The 20,373-nt window shown below is 52.7% G+C and overlaps 1 protein-coding gene across 1 annotated transcript; it reads left to right on the top strand.

Moving 5' to 3' along the window:
* The first annotated feature begins 1,411 nt into the window (after window positions 1–1,411).
* ERICH1 (glutamate rich 1) lies at window positions 1,412–19,147 on the top strand. The gene is made up of 6 exons (XM_087814053.1): window positions 1,412–1,477; window positions 3,915–4,046; window positions 7,408–7,557; window positions 14,811–15,230; window positions 16,407–16,598; window positions 18,649–19,147. The coding sequence occupies exons 1-6, from the start codon at window positions 1,456–1,458 to the stop codon at window positions 18,720–18,722; spliced, it is 990 nt and encodes a 329-aa protein (XP_087670179.1). The 5' UTR covers window positions 1,412–1,455; the 3' UTR covers window positions 18,723–19,147.
* Window positions 19,148–20,373: the final 1,226 nt, after the last annotated feature.

The raw sequence follows: 20,373 nt of genomic DNA, 5'->3' as shown, positions 1-20,373 counted from the left end.
CCATCTGGGTCTTCTTTGTCTGTTAAGGTCTTTGGCCCATTTTTAATCACAACATTTGTGTTCCACTGCTCATTTTTCAGTCTCAGCTTGGTCAGGTACTTCATATGTAAATTGGCTGTGTATGTGGTGTGTCTGTTCTGTCTTTAAAAGCCCTCCAGCTACTGGCCCACTTCCCAATCCCAGCAGAGAGTGATCCACATTCAGCATCTTAAGCCTGTCTCCTGAGATTCCCTATTGAATTCCCACGGAGCTTTTGCCTCCGCCACTCCAGCAAAATTACTGCAATCAAGGCTACTAACAGCCTGCACTTGACAAGTCCACTTGAGATCAGTCCTCACCTTACCCGCAGTCTCACTCGAGGCAAACGCTGACTCTGACTCGGCTTCAGGACTCGCCGCGCCCCGCCCGCGGGAGGAGCCTCGGGGCGCCCCGTCCTGGGGGCCGCTCGCGCTCCCGTCTCCAGACCCCACGCCCGGTCCGTCCCGAATCTTTGCTTCGTCTTCGGATCCGTCCAAGACCCACGGCCTCCTCGCACAGCCGCCCTCGCCCGCCCCAGGTCCGTGTCGCCGAGGACGAGGGCTCCGTGCGCCTCGGCACCCGCGCGGGTCCAGGGCGCGGGCTCCTTTCAGGGGTCCGGCGGTTTCACTCGTCCAGACCCGGCCCCGATTCCCTCTCCCTCCGGAAAACGCAGAGCGGAGGCCCCTCCCCGGCCGGCCGGGCGCAACCCCGAGCCCGCTCTCCCCGCACCCGCCTCGGCTGCGCCCGGGACACCGCCCCGAGGGGCCGGGGACGCTGCTGTCCCGCCTCGATCCCTCTCCGCGGCTCTGACCGCCCCGTCCCTGCACCCCGGCCCCTCCCGCCGGCATTTCTCCCGGCTCCAGCTCCCTGCGACGTGCCGGCCCCTCGCTCCACACTGTCACCACCCCGGGGGCACCCGGCATCCAGGGCGCTGCTCGACACGCTCACAGACGCGGTGCCCACGGCGCGGACGGGGAGGCGCCCAGTCAGCCCAGGTCCAGGGGGGGCCGCGGGAGGGGCCTCGGGCGGGCGCGGGCGCCGGCTCCGGCAGGGACCCCCGGCCCACGGCCCGCGGAGCCGCGGACGCCCGGCAGGTGGGCGCCGAGCAGGCCCCTCCCAAGGCTCCCGCCTCGACCCAGCGGGCGTCCCGCTGACCCCGCCCAAAGGCCCCTCTCGCCCCCGGACCCCCGCAGCCCGGCCCGCGCACCCGGAATTCAGTCACTTCCCTCTGAGCGTGCGCGGAGCCAGGGCCCCGGAGGCCGCGCCCATAGGTCCCTCAAGAGCCAATCCGGAGCCGCAGCGCGGCTGATGGGCACCAACCGCAGAGACCCTGGGTCTGGATTGGACACGCCTGCTGTTGTGGGCGGGCCTAAAGGGGCGGATACGGAAGCGGCGCTGGGAACGGGGCCCCGGGGGGCTCCGGGTCGTGGGACCCGCATGGCGGCGGCGCGGAGGCGCGGTAGGCGGGGGGCGCGGGGCGCGGGGCGCGGGGCGCGGGCGGGGCTGCGGGGGCCGCGCGGTGCCTGGGCTGAGCTGCGGGACACCAGCTGCCTGCAGGACCCGCACCCAGCCCTTCTCTGCTTTGTTCTGTGTGTGAGCCCGTGGAGATTAGGACAGAAGAGACTTTTTACCTCCACCTTATTTCTAGGCTCACATCTGCTGTGGGGCACACGCGGGACACACGGACACGCGGGAAACACAGGGGAAGACACACGGACACATGGGAAACACACAGACACAGACACACACATGGGGGACACACGGGAAACACACACGGACACACAGGGGAAGACACACGGACACATGGGAAACACACAGACACAGACACACACATGGGGGACACACGGGAAACACACACGGACACACAGGGGAAGACACACGGACACATGGGAAACACACAGACACAGACACACACGGACACACAGGAGAGGGCGCGTTGCAAAGAACCAGAAGGGACACATGCCTTTTGGAAGCGATGCCTCGCTGTGCCCAGTGTCCTGGACAACTCGTCTCATTTCTGCTCCGCTTTTACCGTGAACCAGGGAGCAGGGGCCCAGCGGGAGGCCTCTTGGCTCCAGAATGAAGTCCATGTTTATGGGAAACTGCCGGGCAGGTCGCAGGGCACTTGTTTCGTTCATAACTGGATGCTTGAAGGAGCAGTGAAGGTTTAGGGGGCTATACGATAAACTTTTTGTTCTAAAATTGCCGGTTATTTCTGTTTAAGTAAAGTGAGAACTGTCAGTGATAGGAGACTGCGCCAGTGCCCCGCGGCCACACGGTCCTCAGAGATGCAAAGGTGGTGTTCAGCACCAGTGCCGGTTTGTTTCAGGGGACGGCTGTTCAGACATTAAGTTCAAGGGTTCAGCGTCCCACAGAGCCTCGTTCCCCATGGCAGCATCCACTGTGTGGCCTCAAATGCTGGGTGAAGGGAGACTCACCAGCGAACCTCCCAGCCATACTAGATGGTGGAAGGTAATTATTGGTCATTTAACTGCTCATTACATGTTGCCCTTTAAAACTTACTTTCAACAATTGAAACCATGTTCTTTTAAAAGACTTTGTGCTTCACATTGTGGCAGCTGAAGGAGACCTGCGTATTGACCAGCAGAATAAGTACACGGGGAGCCTGGAGCTGCTCCTGGTGCCAGGATGCGGCCCTGTGCTCACAGGGGGCAGGGGAGAGCCCCACCCTGGGGCCCACCCTGAAGGCAGGCCAGCAGTGTGGGAACATTGCTGGAACATGGGGGAAGAGCAGGGGCTGGCCCAGAGCAGTGGTGCCCTGACCAGGGAGACGGGCAGGGGCACAGGTGTGGGGTAGGAGAGGCACGTTCAGTTGACACACCAGGTACTGTGGGACCTCGGGGTGCCTGCTGTTGGAACTCAGGCCACTGGCAGAGGTGGCAGCCTTTGAGCAGGAGGTCAAGTGCATAAGGGAGTGTGATGCTGAGCAAAATGTGTACCTGCCGGAGAGTCCAGGTGTGAGCCTGCGCTCTGTCCTCAGAGGCCATCCTGTGGTCTGTGCAGCTAGACCAGTGACATGTCCTCTGTCCGTCCTGCAGTGCCCCTGCCCAGGAGGTGTGCTGGCCACTTTATGGAGGGAAAGACAAGCCCAGAAGGTGCCCGGAAATGGCAGACTCTGCTGTAACTGGCATAATCTGACTCGGTACCTGGGGATGTTGTCAGGACTGTCCCCCTGGGGGAGGGAGCAGCTGAGAGCTGGCCTTGGTTTGTGTTGGTAACCTTTGCTTCCTAGGAGAGCAGCTGGAGCAGTAAGTGACCAGCCTTGTGTCTGAAGAGCTGGATTTGGTTTCATGAAGGGTGGTCCTGAAGTGGGGGGAGTGGCCAGAGGCGAGGAGAGCACCCTATGCCTGCTTGGCAGGTGGCGTTTGCTGGATGGTGTTCTGAACCCCAGCTCGTCTGCTTTCCCTGATGAGGAGCCCCAGAGCCTGAGGTTCTGCCAGACAGGGACAGCGCATGCCAGGGCGAGCCCCACCCATGGGCCATGGCCCCGTGAGAGCTCTCTCCTCCCAGAACCGGTGGGCTTTGACTGGATTCATCCACATGGGAGAGTGCAGGTCTAGTGGAAATGGGCATTTCCGGGATGGAACTTCAAGAGCGTTAGGTCTGGCCTTTATAATGTACAGACACCCAAAGGAATCCCAGGCTGGCTTCTCCTCTGAACACAACTTGGGCACCCCAGCCCAGGGGGCCTTGGGGTGGTGGTCAGCTGTAGGTGGCCAAGGGTCCTGTGGAGACAGTCACTTTGTTTTCTGGTGTTAATATTAGAATATGTCTTTGTTTTAAATAAACTTTATATGCGATTTAAATAATAAAACTGCCTTAAGTAATTCCTTTTTCTTTCTCTCTTCTGTTTTTGTCAATTGGTTGCATTTTAGTGTTTGTTGAAAAGGTGCTGAAGAGACTTTTTCCTCATGATCCACATGACCAAGAAAAGACAGCATCTCTGCCCACGACCTGCGAAACCCCTCCTGAGAGAGTGAAATGCAGGCCCATCCCCCCGTTGGCAGGTAAGGGGCTTATAGGTAACAAGGAGTCACAGACACACAGACGGTTCCATCGTAGCCATCCACGTCTACAAACTAGTCAGATAAAAACATGATTGCCTGGCTCATCCTGAAGGATAAATGGCTGCTGTTAACTGTGGTTTCACTTTTCAAAGAATGTGCCTGTCAGAGGCTGAAGTCTGTCCTCCAAAATCCACATGTTGGAGTCCCAGCCCCAGAACCTCAGAATGTGACTGTGTTTAGAGATGGGGTTTAAAGAGGAGATGAAGGTTAAGTGAGGCCATCAGGGCGGGTCCTAATCTAGTATGACTGGTATCCCTTTAAGATGAGGGGCTTGGGACACGGGGAGGAAGCCTCGGGGGATTAGCCCTGCCCACACCTGGATCTCGAACTTCCAGCCCCAGGACTGAGAAATAAATGTCTATTGTTGGAGTCTCAGCACTGGAGCTGTGGGACAGTCCCTTTCTGCCCAGGAGCGAGTGTGGCTGTTCAGGTGGCGGGTGCTGTGGAGGGGCATGCTGTCCCACACCAGGAGCAGCCCGCCCCTGCGATTGCCAGTTCTGGGAATCTCACTGAATCCATGTTCTTGATCATCTGGAAATGTTGTGTTTAGTGTCTGCTTGCATTTTTTCCCCTCTTCTAACTCAACAGCTTTAATGGTGACTGTTCACCAATAATAAGGCTGTTTAAGTTTAAAACAATTAACTGAAACTAAAAACTCACTTCTCAGTCACACTGGCTGTATGAAGCCTGAGAACCACTTGAGGCCAGTGGTCGGTGGGTTGGACGCACAGATTTGGAACATTTCTGTGGTAGCAGGCTCTGCTGGACAGTATCACACATGGAGGGGCATCTGCACTGCTCTCTGGGGAGAATGCTCTGGAGCCACACTTCACCTCGAAGGGAGGCTGGGTTTACATCTAAAGGATTGAAACTATAAGAGACTAGAAGAAGCTGGGAGTTTGTCCCTGTGGGGTCCATACACCCCAGGAGCACAAGGTGGAAGATTATAAGTGTGCCTTATAAAACTTAAAATTCTGCATGGCAAGAAATTACTAGTAGCAAAGTCAGAAGGCAAATAATAAATTAGGAAAGTTACTGTCAGTACCAGCAGCTCTCGGTACTGACAAAGGGCGCATTTCCTTCATATAAAAGAGCTCATGTGCCAGTGAGAAAATGAGCAGAGCTCAGGAGAGTGACAGGAATTCACAGAGAGGATGCACACAACCCTTTCAGCGTTAACACGGTGTCTGATATGTTGGTGCCACGAAGCACGAATGAAGACTGTCGGGACCACATCTTTCACAAGTCAGATTGTCACAGATCAGAAATTTGCTAATGTCGGGAATGGTGGGCGAGCACTCAGGCCTGGCCATTGGAAGTATAACTTCCTAGGTCCATGAAAGGCAGCCTGAATTCACCCACCCAGGTTACAGGTGCACACCAGTGTTGGGCAGTCACATCTGCAGTGATTTTATGTGTACATGACATTCCAGGTGCGGGAACAGGCGTGTTCAAGGTTATTCTTTACATCATTGCTCAGAATAGCAGGAGCTTGGGGAATGTCTGCATGTCTGTCCACAGGAGACTGGCTGGATGGAGAACGAATGGCACACTCATCCTGGACAAGGCGGCAGTGTCCACAGGAAGGGTCGAGCCAGGGCATCATAGGGGAGGGGCAGAGGCAGTGTGTACAGCTGGCGAAGGGTGCGTGTTGGTGGCACACACAAGTGGCCTGCAGGGCTGAACGCCTGAGGACGTGATAACACGATCTGCCTCGGAAAGGGGCAGCTTTCCCCACACGCCTGTGCACCTCGAGCTGTCATTGTAGCACCTATTCAGTAAACAGTAAGTAGAATCCTCTCAGGATATGCTCATTTCTACAAAGCACGAGGCAGTTTACCACCCACACACCTTGCTAAAAGAACAGTCAGGAATGTGTTTTAACAGAAACAAAAAAGGTACCTAGAGGGCAGGTGCGGGAAACTGGATGAAACAGTGAAGTCAGAAATTGTGTGTGTGTTTTTAAGTCTTGGTGATGTAATTAACTGTTAACTGTGACAGAGAAGTACTGATTTTGTGTGTTGGGCAAAACTTGGAAGCCTGTGACTAGAAGCTCATGGGTGGGTTCCAGTGGGATAGGAGTCAGGGTCGGGAGGTGCTGATGGAGTGCATGGGGAGAGGGAACCATGGGCTTGTTTTAAGATTGGAGAAAGTACTGCATGTTTTCACATGCTGAAATTTTGACTGGAGAAGAAAAATTGATGAGAGGGAGTGGGGGAGAGGGAAAGAAAAGACTCGCAATGGCTTTGGGAGGTGGGAGGACATGGGTGCCCTTGGTCAGGGTGTAGCGTGGAGGGAAGGCCCTTGTGTCAATGATTCTGAAAAAGACGCCAGCTGTGGGAAGACAGCAGGAGCAATAAATAAAGTCCAGCAGTGACACCTGCTTGTGTTTGTTACCTACAAGGTTTACTTTGCCATATTTTTAATGAAATATGAAGATTGAAAGGATTGATGCTGCTCTGTGTTGAAGAGTGTGTGGAGAAGGCAGCATCTCACGGCCCCTCCTGACAGTGTGTCAGAAAGGCCAGGCTCACTCTGCCCGGCAGTCGTCCCAGGGATTCATCTGAAGGACCTGAGTGGATGAGTGTGCAGTTACCTACAGCAAGGGTGGTTGCAGCAGCTGTTTCTGACCCTGGAAATTCAGAATGGACCTCCATGCATAAAATTTAAGACTGATTTAAGTTATCATTTGCCAATTACGTGGGTTATTATGTAGCCATTAAACGACTATGTAGATTTAAATATATCAACATATTATTTTATCATAATATTCACTCTTGAATGATAGTATACATATAACATGCAAGTTATGATGTATAAATGTTTTACAGTAAATATGGAGCGTGATCCCACTGAGACATGTGCATCTATGTGTCTATGTGTACACACACACACACTGTACATGGATTGTTAGCAGACATGGAGAGAAAGGTCCAGAAGATTATGCAACCAAATTGTTGAGATTCATGTTATGATAATGACGGAGTGTGTTATGTGGAGTATTTTCTGCTTTCTACTCATTAATTAGTTATGTTTTTATGTCATAATAACCTAGAAGTTAGCATAGTAAGTAACCTAATGTGAACTTAAATAATCGTGGAGCCTTCCTTGTTCCCAGCTGAATGTATAGTTGACTTGCTCTCCTGGCGACATGCTTGGCGTATTGAAGTCAGTGTTGCAACAGTGGCTGAGTTTTATTGAGCTCACTGATGTCAGGCCCTCGAGAATGTGGTTGGATGGAGGTCAGTGTCTGATGACACCTGCAGTGTTGACTGGTCCCTGTTCCCGTTTTCTCCTGCAGGTGGTGGCACTGGGACCCCTCCTGGCCGGCGGCTCTACACCGTGGCTTTGCCTCCTGAGGGCTATGTTCCTGCTCCGCCAGAGCTGCTCAGCCGCACGGATTCCCAGAGCTCGGATTCCCAGAGCTCGTGCAGCAGTGATGATGCGGAAGGTGAAAAAGCATGGTTTTCCAGTTTCTAGATTTGTGCATCGATTTTATCTAAATTCATAATTAGAGAGGGTGAGCCTGTCCCTGCACAGCCACACAGTGGTTTGGGCGTGGTTTGCAGCCCTTTAAATGGGAGACTTGAAGTCAGAGTGTGATTTTAGCTGCATTTGTTAACGAGACCCCTGGTGTTAAATGCATGATACTCTCAGCTGTGCTTGTCTTGGTTTAGTAGAACTTTTTTCTTGATTCTCCCATTTTTTCTAAATGTCTGGGATGTTATATGAATTTTGTAATCATGGGAACAGCTTATTTTGCATCTCTTGTGGGAAATGGAACTACTGTCTGTATCTGCTCTGTTGTTGACTGTCCTGTCTCCGGGCGCAGGGCCAATTCTGCACAGGAAGGTGTACCTTACGAAGTGAAATGGCAGCTTTTTCTCTAAGTCATTATTCCAAAACTTCCTTCAGAGGGATGTGGATTTTCAAATAAAATCTTAGCCTGTGTAAACTGAGAAACTCTATACTCAAACCTTAATTAATTTGAATATTAAGAAAATACGATTTTCTAGCTCATTGGTCTTTCTGACTTCCTAATTAAAGGATCAGAAACCACAAAACTGAAAATGGGGTTGCTAGGAGTAATGTATTCATTTTTTCAAGCCCAGTTGAAAATCTTTAGAATGTAATTATTAGATAAATAGATTATATCATTCAATAGTGAACTGTTTTCATGAAGATAAATTGCTTTGGGGAGCATGCTCACCATGTTCTTTGTATATTCAATAAAAGTGTGCCGCACTCCCCCAGGCACCACCTGCACTCTGCTCTGCTTAGGACCCTCAGGCAGGTCTGTGCAGGGCCCCTGCTGAGAGCACGTCAGTCTATCCCAAGACCAGGTGCCACTTCCCAGGGACCGAGCTAGTGACCTCCTCATGGGAAATGGGACAGTGACAGTGCCAACTGGCACATGTATCTCTTATAAACTGTGCTCCCAGCCCATACCAACTGTCACTTTTCCTGTTCCGTGAACTCGGTGCCGCCTCTTCCAGGAAGGTGGCTAGGATGGGCCTGGTGCTGGCTTCTGCTCTGACAGTGTGTTAGTTAGAGGAGAGCAATTTCTCCAAAATGTAAAGAAAATGGGAATTGAGTGATTAGGATTGATTCCATTTAAATTGCCATGGTAACCTGGCAGAGTTAGTGGTAACTTTTATAACTTTGACTACAACATCATTATAAGTTGCATTTTTATAAACTGTTCGTTAGGCAAAAACTTTCTGTTAATTTATTTCTTCCTATGTTGCCGGGTTCACGGGAGCAGTCAGTGCTAAGAACCTTCAGGGTGGTGTTGTCTTTTCCAGGGACTGTCATCAGGGAGAGGTGATGGTGCCTGAGGGTGGTTGCAGGGGGGTGTTCTTTCCTCTTTGAACAGCACAGGTTCTGAGACTTCCTCATAGAACCTCGGTTTCATCAACTGAAAAGCGGGTCATCTTCAGAAGAGAGGGCCTTTCCTGTGCACTCCGACCTGGGGATTATTTTTCAAATGAAAAGAACTCTTCTTCCAACAGAAATGTACAGAAAAGGCCAATTTTATAGAAGATGACAGGAAGGAACACTCCCCCAAGGCCCGCAGCCCAGTGCATGCTACACGCAGTGTCTGTGCCTCCTTGTGCATATAGTACGTAGACTTTACAGAGATTGTGCCTGGTTCACATATGGTATTATAACTGCATTTTCTTTCAGTGTGTTATGCAGGATTTTCCTTTTCAGTGCATATAGATTTATTTATATCACTTTTTAAAAAAGCAGAAATCTATTTTATGAAAGCAACTTGTTTATAACTACCCTCCCCCCCCCCCAAAGCATCCAGAAGTTTCCTTGGTGCTTCAGTGAGGATCTGTGCTTTGCCTGCGGAGGTTAGGCAGATTTCGGAAGTGGGAGTGTTGAGCACCACACACCTCAGCAGCATGCTTCTGGATTTAGGCTTGTTTACAGACTGTCCTCTGGAACGCCCAGCCGGCTCACCCTCCTGAGGGCAGTCCAAGGAAGTGCACTTTCCCCACAGCCTGGACATTTCCAGTCTCTTACGTTTTAGCTGATCCTGTGGGCAGTATACCTCTTACATTCCAGGTGAGAAAAATTTGTACATGAGGGAAATTTTTCCTAAACCTAAGAGCTTAACGTACAGACTTCACTATGTAGAACTTTAAACTTTTTTATGGCAAAAGGCACTATAAACAAGGCTGAAAGACAAAAGAACACAATGGGAAGTGATATTTGCACATCCGAGGTAGAGGAGCTAATTTTCTTAAAATAGAACAAACCAGGGAGGAAAGACTCCCCCAGTGGGGTGAGCAGCCTGGACTCCAGAGAAGTGTGGGAGCAGCTGGAATGGTGAGCAGGGGTGCCCCTAGGCCTCCTTACTTCAGATTTTATATGCAGCATCTGACCCATCTAAATGTATTTCCTTAGAAGGTATAGATCCATCTTTTAAAATAGCTTTACCCTTTTAAGTCCTATGCCATTTCTTGAATTATCTGTTACTTACCCTTGATTATTTTTTAAAACACTTTATAATAGACCCAATTCCTGCCTACCGTGGTCTTGACTCAGTACCTGACTCATCTTTCCAGACCCCAGTTTCTTACCAGCAACACTACCACGTTTGGGGTGGATGATTCTTCCCTGCAGGACTTCCTTGTGCCTTCTTTGCAGGCCAGGTGGACCACACCCCGGCTAATGGCACCACCATAGAGCACCCTCACTTACTTGCACACCTTCCCTGGAGGCTACTGGGTGCCTCAGAAGCCAAGCTTGCAAAAGTGGGGACTGTTCCTAGAGGTCTGCTTCACAGTGCCCCCTGCTGGGGGACTGCCTGCCTCAGCCCCCAACCCCCACCTCTGCTGGCCTTGCTGTAAACCTGTCAGTTATGACACCTGATGGAACTGCCCCCCTTCCCCGTGACCTTTCCTAGGATGCATCTCTGTGTGTTGCATGACAGCACCCACTTTTGTCACTTACTACAGCACATTTTATGTGCTCTCTGTTAACACCAGTGTGATGACAGCATGTTTCCCGTCGCACTGCGACCTTCTCACCGGAGGCTCTTGCCATTGTCCGGCTACTTTCTCCTTCATGGTCAAAAGTGGGGTCCAGTGCACGCACGTCCCCAACCATTGGTAACGAGGGTCCCAAGAGCCTTTGGCTTTCAGCAGCTTCTCCTGTCACTCACATCCCTTCTATGGCCACTGCTGTGAACTCACCATCCTCCTGAATCAGCCTCCTGAGGGTCCCGAGCCTCGGGGCTCCCGGCCCATCTCAGTCCACATTTTTTATTGTGCTGAGTGATGACCCAGAGCCCTGCTCCTGATCAGGCCCTCCCATCCATTGTCACGTGTTGACCTATGTCCACCCTCAGTGTTTCTGAGACCTGCCATCCTCAGGGCTCCTTCCTCAGCCTCACTGAAAACATGGGCCTGCCTCTGTCTGGTGTCTTGGTTGTCCCTGTCCTTCCCTCCTCACCCCAGCTTGGCCCTGACTCCCCAGGCTGCAGCAGAGCGGGTTTCAGCCCCACTGGTGACCATGGGGCTTCCTGGCCCCTTGGAGAAGGTGATGATGCTGGACTGGCAAACTCATATATGCTGCCACCAAGCTGGGTTCCGGCACGGCCTGGGCACCTGGGCGGTGTGGGTGTTCACTCCCAGGGCCCGTGCCTGCTGGAGCTCTGTCTCCAGTCAGTAGTGGGTGAGCCAAGTACAGGGATGATTTATGAAGACAAGCTGAGAGGCAAGTGTCTGTCACCCTCCTGGTTCAAGATCACAGTGCCTGCACTGTGCTGACACGGCTTTTGTGGTCACGCCAAGCAGTCATTAAATCAAGTCATCTACGGGGAGCCGTCAGGGTTATTCTAATAGCAGGCACCCACTGAAGTAGAAGTAGTAAGTGTGTGCAGGACAGATCTGGGCCTTGGTTCCAAGGCAGCCATTTCAGGTGTTGTTGGCTGTCTGGGCTGGAGAAACCCTGCTCTGTGGCGTTGGAGGCCTCTGAGACTGACCATCGTGGTGCCTCACTGGGCAGTTCAGCTCATTGTACCAAAGAGGTGCAGTTTTCATCAAATGCAGCCAGAGCCCAGGCAGAGTGCTCGCTGTCCTCTGCTGACTAGGGACAGTCCCTGCCTGGCACGCTTGCTTGGACTGTGATGTCTTGGAGATACATCAGTGTCGAACCTGACAGACAAGTGTGCCGGGGCTGATGTCGAGGTTACTGAACAGCATGTGGGTCACCACTCACAACCTGCTCACAGGTGGGGGCTCAGTGTAGCAGCCAGTGACCTCTCTGCTTCCCAAGCATCCGGCTCAGTCATGGCAAACGATGCTGCTTTTTAACCAGCCCTCCTTTATAACACGAGGTGCCATACAGGATGGGCAAAAGTAGGTTACGGTTGTACACATGGAAAAAAATGCAATAATAAATAATAAGAATAAACTGTTTCAATACTCACAACTGTAAACCTACTTTTGCCCCACCCTCTCTTTCAGTGTTATTTGGACTTAAAGCTAAATTACATCCTGGAGCTGAAGCAAAGCCACAGGACAAGTCACTGTGTCCAGTTGTCACAGTTCTCCTTGTGCTCTCTGGATATTACTGCTGTAGGTATTTGGAGCCAACTAGAAAAGAGAGAATCCATTTTTAAAAGTAAAGTCTCCTGCGCTCTAGGCTTGGCCCAGCATCCCATCCTCAGAGTCTGCCGTCACCAGAGCCACTTGGTAAGAAGGTTCTGTCCTCAGTGCTGCCCAGCCCATCCTCCATACTTGTACCTCCTGGTCAAGTTCATCTTCGAGGCCAAGCCATACACAGCATCCCTCCTCCCTGGCTTGGCTCCTCCTGGCCACGCCCTGGCCCCACAGCTCTGCACCAGGCTCTGCTCCGTGCTGGCCTTCCCAGACCTGGACGGGCTTCTCTCTACAAGCCCGGTTTGTGGACATGCGTCTGTGAGGCCACAGGTCTGACCTTGCTAAATGTGTGTAATCAGTATGTGTTAGTACAAAGTGTCCTGAATTTTAGGCAAACAGCATATTAAAGTAATCTGAAGCATCAGGAGTCATATTTTAGCAGCTGACCTTCGTGTGCATGGTTTAGATCAGGGTTAAATGTAAGTTACTACTTTTTACTTAGCACCTGGAGCACATCAGTACTGAGGGTGATTATCACGTGCATTTGTAGCCTTAGTGTTGAATCCAGAATAAAACTCTTTTTCCTTTAAAATACTTAGTTCATTTGAATGTGACATGGCACAGCTGTGAGCGTTGGGATGCTCTGGATTGTGGCTATTTTGGTGTCTGTTTCCACTACAGAACTTCATCGGTACATAGGTGCCAAACAGTGGCAGAGAATTTTGACAAACTGGTTATTTTTGAAGTTAGCATATGTGAAAGGAAAGGTATGTTTTGGGGATGGCAGCTTTTCAAGATTAGTGAGCTCAGATTATAAATAGTCAAACCCCTGGTCCCCTAATATAGAGTTTCTGTAGCTTGGCTCATACTTGAGTCTGAAGCAGGTGGCGCGGGGAGGGGAGGTTGTGGATGCGGGGCGCTGGGCTGCACAGTGGGGTGGAGGCGGCACCTCCTGTGCTCCGGGCGAGGGTCTGGACCAGACTGCAGGTGAGGCCAGGGCCCGGTGGCGCGTGGGCACCTCACTGGGGAAGAGCCCGTGTGCGGGCAGGGCCCTTGGACAGGAGGGAGAGGACTGAAGATTCAGTCGTCCCGTGCCCTCTGGGACGTCTGGGCAGTGGGGCCGTCCAGCCGTGCTTGGTTCACGCGTTTCCTTCCATCCGAGGACCCCAGGGCACCGCGGTGCCAGGTTGGGACAGCGCCACCTGCGCGCCGTCATGTCCGCGGGCTTCCTCTCTCGGTGACTCCTCCGACCAACTGACGAAACCTGGGAGGCGCTGGGTGGGGCCGCAATGTCTGGCATCAGGTGGGGCAGGGCCTCGGGAAAGTTCAGGCCTCTGCTTTGCTTTCAACGGCGGTGGCCGCAGCGGCACCGTGGTCAGGCCGGGCTGCACCGAGGGGCGAGCCGGCCTTGAGCCACAGCGGAGTGGCCGCAGCTCGCGCAGCTGTGTCTCGCGCTGCGTTACAGCCCTGGCTGGTCGGTTGGGGTGACTAGGAATAAAACGTGACTCCCCAAAAACCTGCCACGACTCCTACACCCTTGAAAGCGCAGCGCACGTCCGACTGTAGCCGCGCGTCTCTGCACCGCGTCCTTGGTGCGACCCCGCAGGAGCCTCGGGGCGTGGGGAGGAGACGCCCCCACGCGGCCAGCGGGGATGCAGCCCGGCCGGTGCGAGCCCTCCGGCGGCCCCTCCGCTCGCTCTGCTGCCTGCTGCTCCGCTGGCTGGGTCCCTCGGTGCCCGTCTGCTGTGGCCCGCGGCGGGCGGCTCCGCTCCGCTCCGCTCCGCTCCTGCCAGACACGCGCCGTCTCAGCTCAGCCGGGAACAGCCTCCTGCGTGGGACGCGCTTCCGGACCTGCGGCCGTGCTCACGCAGGCGGAGCCCCGCCCCTGCTCCCTGATTGGTCCTCGTGCAAGTGAGGCCTCTGATTGGTCAGAATGGGCCACTGGCTGGCTAGGGCCGCACAGCCCCTGCGGGGAAAGCTGGGTCCTGTGGGTTGAAACGGGCGCGTGCGGGCTCCCGGGCGGGCGCAGGGGCCCCTGTGCAGCGCGGCTGCTGGGCCTGCTGTTTTGTTTTTTTCGGGGGTGGAGGCTGTTAAGAGATAATTGTATTGATTTTTAGAGGGAGGGAGGGAGAGAGAGAAACATCCATGTGCGAGAGGAACATGGATGGGCTGCCCCCTGCACGCCCGGCGAGGGGTGGCGCCCGCAGCCCCGGGAAGGGGCCCTGACCGGGAACCCAACCGCGACCTTTGGTGCACAGGCTGGAGCTCAGCCGACTGAGCCACACCAGCCAGGGCTGGGCTCTGCTTTATAAATTTGAGCCTGGTGAGCCACCAGCCCTCTTAGTAGGTGTCCTTTTTCCTCAGGTTCACACTCTGACAAGGCTTTTCTAAGAAAATTTTATTGTAAGTCTCAGAATCCTTGGCAGTGTAATTAGTTGAGATTCAGTTTTGAACCACTTAAGTAAATATTTTCAGTTCATTTTGTAATAAAATGACAAGATCCTAATGGGAAACGTATTTGCGCTAATGTGTTTGTTGTGGTTCCATTATAAAGAAAATTGTTGTATTTGAATTTTTGTTTTCATAGATCAGGATCCTCCTGCTCAGCGAAAGAGAAGAAGAATCAGAAAGCATAAATCGAAGAAGAAACGTCAGCATCCCAACAGTGTCCACGTAGAACATGCAGAATTAGAGCAACAGCAGAGTCTCTCGCAAGAACTGCAGCCACGGCACAGAGATGGCCCCACAATTAGCAAAAGTAAGAGAAGGAAACTGAGAAAGAAACAGCAAGTGGAACGGAAACGAGCAGCTGGCTCACTGCAGAGAGCCTCCGGTGTCAGCTTCCTGTACGAGCCCGGGGAGGGCAGCCTCGAGCCGGGGGCCAGCTGCGAGGGGGCCGGCGGGGGCATCTCCGGGGCCGAGGGGCACGGTGAGGAAGGCTCCGAGGGGAAGGCAGAGGGCATCCTCGATTTTCTGAAGTCAACCCAGGAGATGTATTTCTATGACGGTATGTTCTTTCCTGTTTTTCTTTTGAATAATAGCTTCTGCTGATTTGGGAAAATAAGCCAATAGAGGTATAATATTAAATGTTTAAGGTACTCCGTATTCAAAATAACCATTACTTTTGAGGCAAAAATAAGAATATTGATGTTCTCACCATGACCTGACCAGCAGTGAGCTCAGGACAGAGCAGGAGACCCACGTGAAGGCCACAGTGTCCTGGCTGCTCATGTGACCTTGTCCCCATTACCCTGACGTTGATTTTGGAATATGTTGGAATCAGCTATGTTTCTAAAGAAAAGACTAGTGCCGGGTGTTATCAGATAAGGAATTTTAATTAAAGTAGCTGTGAGCAAGATGTTCAGAAACATAGGGGGGAAGAGAGGGAGAAATTGGAGAATTTCACCAGTTAACTTGAACCTATTAAGGTAACAGAATGGAAACCCTAGATCTGAAAAAAAAAAACACCAACAAATAAAGACTCAAGATTGAGTTTAAATAGCAGATTGGATCCAGCACAAAAGAGAATTAGTAACTGGGAAGACTGGCCACAGGCAGAGCCAGAATAAAGGAGGGAGAAGGACAGGGTGGGAAACACAGGAGGAGAGAAAGGGTGGGAGTGCAGACGGGTGGGTGACAGGAAGGCTCGCATGTGTGCCTGGGGCCCCGAGGCAAGGATGTTTAAGGAGATGAGACTTGGGAGTTTTTCAAAGTCGATAAAGGCCATAAAGCCAGAGATTCAAAGAGCTCTGTGAACTGCAGGCAGGATGATGCAGAACCACACCTGTGTCAGTGGTGGGGATGGTGACACAGGAGAGGACCCGCTGTCCTCACAGCAACAGCGGCCAGGCTGCGTGTCCCTGCTCTCCTTGCTGCTTAGAGACCTGGCCCATCTCAGAGCTCGGTGTCCTTGCCTTGTGTACCTGCCCGTGACACCTGGTCATGTGATGCATGGAGGCTGTTTTCCTGATTGGATCTGGGGGCAGACACCAGGCTTCAGTGCCCTGAGCAGCGTGTTCATTTGTTTACTGCTCAGAGCTCTACTCTGATCACCTCTCGTAGAGGCTTTTATGTCCCAATGTTTCCTTCAAGTAGAAACTGTTCTCTCCTTAAGGAATGAAAGCTGGTCTTCAGTTTACAAGAAAAATAAAGTACATCTCTGTGCGGCCCTGCCTTTGTCTAGGTGTCTTCAAGGATTCGGACCCAGCCTTCCTAGAAGCCACTGAGGAGCTGCTAAAGAGCCTGGCAGCATGCAGCCTGCCCCCCTCAGACCTGCTGGCCCTGCACCACCTGAAGACACTGCTGCTCCTACAGGATCCTGGCAAACTGCAGCGTGCCCTGCAGGTGTTCACAGAGCACTGCACCATGCCGCCAGGTACGTGCCACCAGGTACTTGTCACCAGGACACTGCCCAGGGGTTGCTCCAGCACGGGGGTCACAAGTCAGAGCACAAGGGGACATGTGTGGCCTGGAGAAGGGGTCCATGGAGGAGCATTCTGCTCTAAAAACAGTTTACGTGAGATGTGCAGAAACACTTGTGTGTCCAATTTCCAGTGCTGGGAGCTACCAGCACTTAGGGCCAAGTTTTCAATAGTTTATAGAGGTGAAAGAATTCATTTCTGCTTCCCTTTTCCTTCCCCCCTGCTGGATGGGGAGTGGGTCAGCATTCTGTCCCCTGGTGTGCCAGGATGCCTGGCTGAGCCCCACAGTTGGAAGCAGAGTGGAGGAGAAGGTTTTTCTGTGCAGTTACCTGACCTTTATCAAGTACCATTCTGTGCAAACCCAGTGTGCCAGAGTCGACCGGGCATGTCTTCCCAACACCGAGGTGGTGACTCACACTGGTACTTGCAGTGGGCCACGGTGGGAATATTTAGGCCACAGAAATCCGCAGACACTGCACATCAGAAACCAGGGCTTGTGTAGCCACGGCAGCCACACAGGGCTGTGCCTGACCCCGAGCAGACACGTGGCCCACTTTCCGTTAACGCAGGGTCTCGTTCCTCAGAAACCTCAGTACAGCTGAAGTCAGGACTGAGGTTCGCCGACAGCAAATCAGCTGAGTCAGGAAAGCAGTCCTCTGGGCCCTGGTGACTGGCAAGTGGATGGCAGGGTGGACGGGTGACTCAGTGACCAGGCAGTGGCCCCAGGCCGGCACATTCTCCTCCGGGATTAGCAAGGAACCCTGGCCTTTGGTGCTTACGTCTGGCGCAGGGACAGAAAATACAGAACCTGTCACACGTCCCAGAGAGATGTGGCCTTGGAGAGGAGAAGGCAGGCGGTGGTGTCCTGCAGCCAGTGCAGAGGCTGTCAGACAGTGACAGGGACTGTCACGTGGGCCCCAAGGTCGCGTGAGTTTCTTATTCTGAGAGGAAGGGGGGTTCTGGGGAGGCTCTGGCACAGGGTCTGACTGCACTTGGCAAGATTTCCCATCGTGCTGAGACTGAGGGAGGGCTGTTGTCCCAGTGTGGTCACTGTCGCAGGGCGGTCAGACCTGGGAAGGTTCCCAATAGGATCTGCAGGTTTGCCAGCTGAGCAGGTGTCAGAGGGCAGCGCTTGAATTGGAAAGATCACCAGGTTGATCAGGGTGGTCCAGAGAGGGGAGAAGGGGCAGTGGGGAGGGATGACAAGGAGGGGACAGGAGGGGAGTGGCCCCGAGGCCGTATCTTAAACAGGAGAGATCACAGCAGTGTGGCTGCGGGGCGCAGAGGGAGGCAAGAGTCTGCCTCTTACTGTGCGCGTCGTTTGGGGTTGGCGGAGGCCCGGGTCCCTGCCTCTGATGAGCAGCTCTTCGGGCAGCCCAGGGTCTGAGCCAGATGCAGGGAGCCAAGAGTGCCCTCTGGGGTCCGGTCTTGCCAGATTCAGTCGGGCCCTGTGACAGAGCCTCCCAGGAACCCCCATTCCTCTTACCAGCTGGGCTGACTGTCTGCAGGATGTGACAAGTCTTCCCTGGGGCTGTGAGCCTCCCCAGGACAGTGAGGGGACAGGTGACATCACAGGACCTTCCTGTGAAATCTGAATGCTGTGCTGTCCCAGCACCAAACCTGGAGTTAGACTTCTACTTGGCTTCTGGCCAGTTTGTTCATCGCTGACATCGCATTTCAGTTTGTATGTGGCTCTCTTTGGCTCAGACATTGAGTGTGTCGTGTCGTGTCGTGACCTTCTGCAGCTGGTCCCAGGACTCACGAGCCTGAGGAGCTTGTGCCCAAGTAAAATACAAATATAGAGTCTGTCCACCCTTTTGCTGTATTTGTGACGCCCTGTGATCTGCAGTGTGGATGTCACTGTTGGTGCCGTCTTTGTACCAAAGCTGCATTTCGTTCCGTTATTTCAGTGATCCCTTTGGGCCCAAAGCCTCATATACACAGATACTAAAGTATAATGTTTCTGTTTGTTTTGTTTGTTCTGGTTTTGTTCCTGCCTTGCAGACCATGCCAGAGTGGTCTCTGCTTTCTTTAATTACTGGATCACCCATGTCCTCCCTGAGAAAAACAGTCAGTAAAGTCAGAACATGTACCTGAGAAGAGCTGACGCGACTGGAAAACATAAGCGACAGAGAGGAAGGGGGCCGAGTTACCCCTCTTCACAAAGACAGTGACGTTCCCTCGGTTTTCTCAGTGACCCCCCTGGACCCCTGCGGACAGTCCTGCTGTGTCACCTTCTCTGTATCCACGTGTCAGGAAGATGTCGGCTGAGGCTCCGCGTGAGAAATGGGGATAAGACTGCAAGTCTCCATTTAAAAATTGCATGTGTCTTGAATTTACTGCCCAGTGGTTCTGTTTTTTAATTCCTGTAAAAATTTAAAAGCACTCACTCTGTTAAGTTGAGTGAACTGTATAGTTTGAAGACGTTGTGTATTTTTATAAAGTTTTAAACCGCCCTGTATCTGAACATCTCTGTTTTGAGAATGCCTTGCGGGTGTGAAAATGCTGTGGTTTAAGTGGTTTGATTCTCATTTATGTTTCCAAGGGCCCAGCCCTCGGCCCTCGTCAGGGAGTGGCCACCAGGCAGCAATGTCTCGAGATTCGTTCAACACTTTGGAGGGCGTTGGCTCACCTGGGAAGGTGTTTTCTATTGTGGTAAAGGGCACACACATGAAATTTACCACCCTAACCATTTACGATCTAGGGCATTAAGCATGTTCGCACTGTGTGCCAACGTCTCTGTCGCCCTCTCTTTTTTTTTTTAAATGTCTTTATTGATTTCAGAGAGAGGAGGGGAGAGGGGGAAAGCGAGTTGAAACATCAATGATGAGAGAGTCATTGATCGGCTGCCTCCTGCACGCCTCCAACTAGGGATCGATTCTGCAACCCGGGCATGTGCCCTGACCGGGAACCGAACCACGATCTCCTGGATCCTAGGTCGATGCTCAACCGCTGAGCCACACTGGCCAGGCATAACGTCTCTCTTTACGGCTGACTAGCTGCGATATGTGAGAGGCCCCTTGTTTCCCATTGCTGTTGGACACTGGTTTCCCGTTTCCCTGTTGTGAGCGGTGCCGCCATGAACATCACGCGGGGAATCCTGTGTGGTCGTTTGTTCTCATTTATCTGGGAAAACTGCGGGGTCACCTGGTGACTCTTGTTAACTTTCTGAGGAGCAGCCAGATGTCCACCGCGGCGGCACCGTGTACAGTCCACCAGCCCCGTGCGCATTGAATTCCCTGCCTCCTCTCGACACTGCTTCTGTCCTCTGGGGAGTGGGAGTGGTTCTCATGCTAGCCTGGTTCCTGTCCCAATGGGAGAAATGGACACCCTCTCTGCTGCTGGGCCGCCACCTCTTGCAGAAATGCTTGTGACCTCACCGCCCTCTGATCTGGGCGATTTGTTTTTTGCTGGTGAATTATGAGAGTTTTATACATTTTGGATATTGATCCCTTGTCAGATGTGTGATTTGGAAACATTTTCTCCCATCTGTGGCTTGGCTTTTTCATTCCCTTGGTGCTGTACTTTGACACACAGATGTTTGTAATTTATCTGTTTTTCCCTGTTTCCTGGGCTTCTGGTGTCAGATCCAGGAAGTAAGAGCCAAACCAGTACCACAAAGGTGTTTCCCAGAGTTGAGTGGGAGGCAGGTCCCGAGTGTGGGGTCCTGCTCGGGGAACGCACTTGGAAGGCCTCACGAAGGAGGGGGAGAAACGAGGCGTCTGGACA

The sequence above is a fragment of the Miniopterus natalensis genome, chromosome 2, assembly GCF_054644295.1.
Source record: "Miniopterus natalensis isolate mMinNat1 chromosome 2, mMinNat1.hap1, whole genome shotgun sequence".
Lineage (NCBI taxonomy): Eukaryota > Metazoa > Chordata > Mammalia > Chiroptera > Miniopteridae > Miniopterus > Miniopterus natalensis.
Note: the sequence above shows the minus strand (reverse complement) of the source record. Positions and strands in the feature narration are given on the sequence as shown.

Bases quoted from the DNA above. Each gene is read 5' to 3' on its own strand.
- ERICH1 (XM_087814053.1), top strand. From the start codon at position 1,456: ATGGCGGCGGCGCGGAGGCGCG. The intron at 1,478-3,914 runs GTAGGCGGGGGG...GTTGCATTTTAG, and splicing joins GGCGGCGGCGCGGAGGCGCG to TGTTTGTTGAAAAGGTGCTG. The intron at 4,047-7,407 runs GTAAGGGGCTTA...TTTCTCCTGCAG, and splicing joins GCCCATCCCCCCGTTGGCAG to GTGGTGGCACTGGGACCCCT.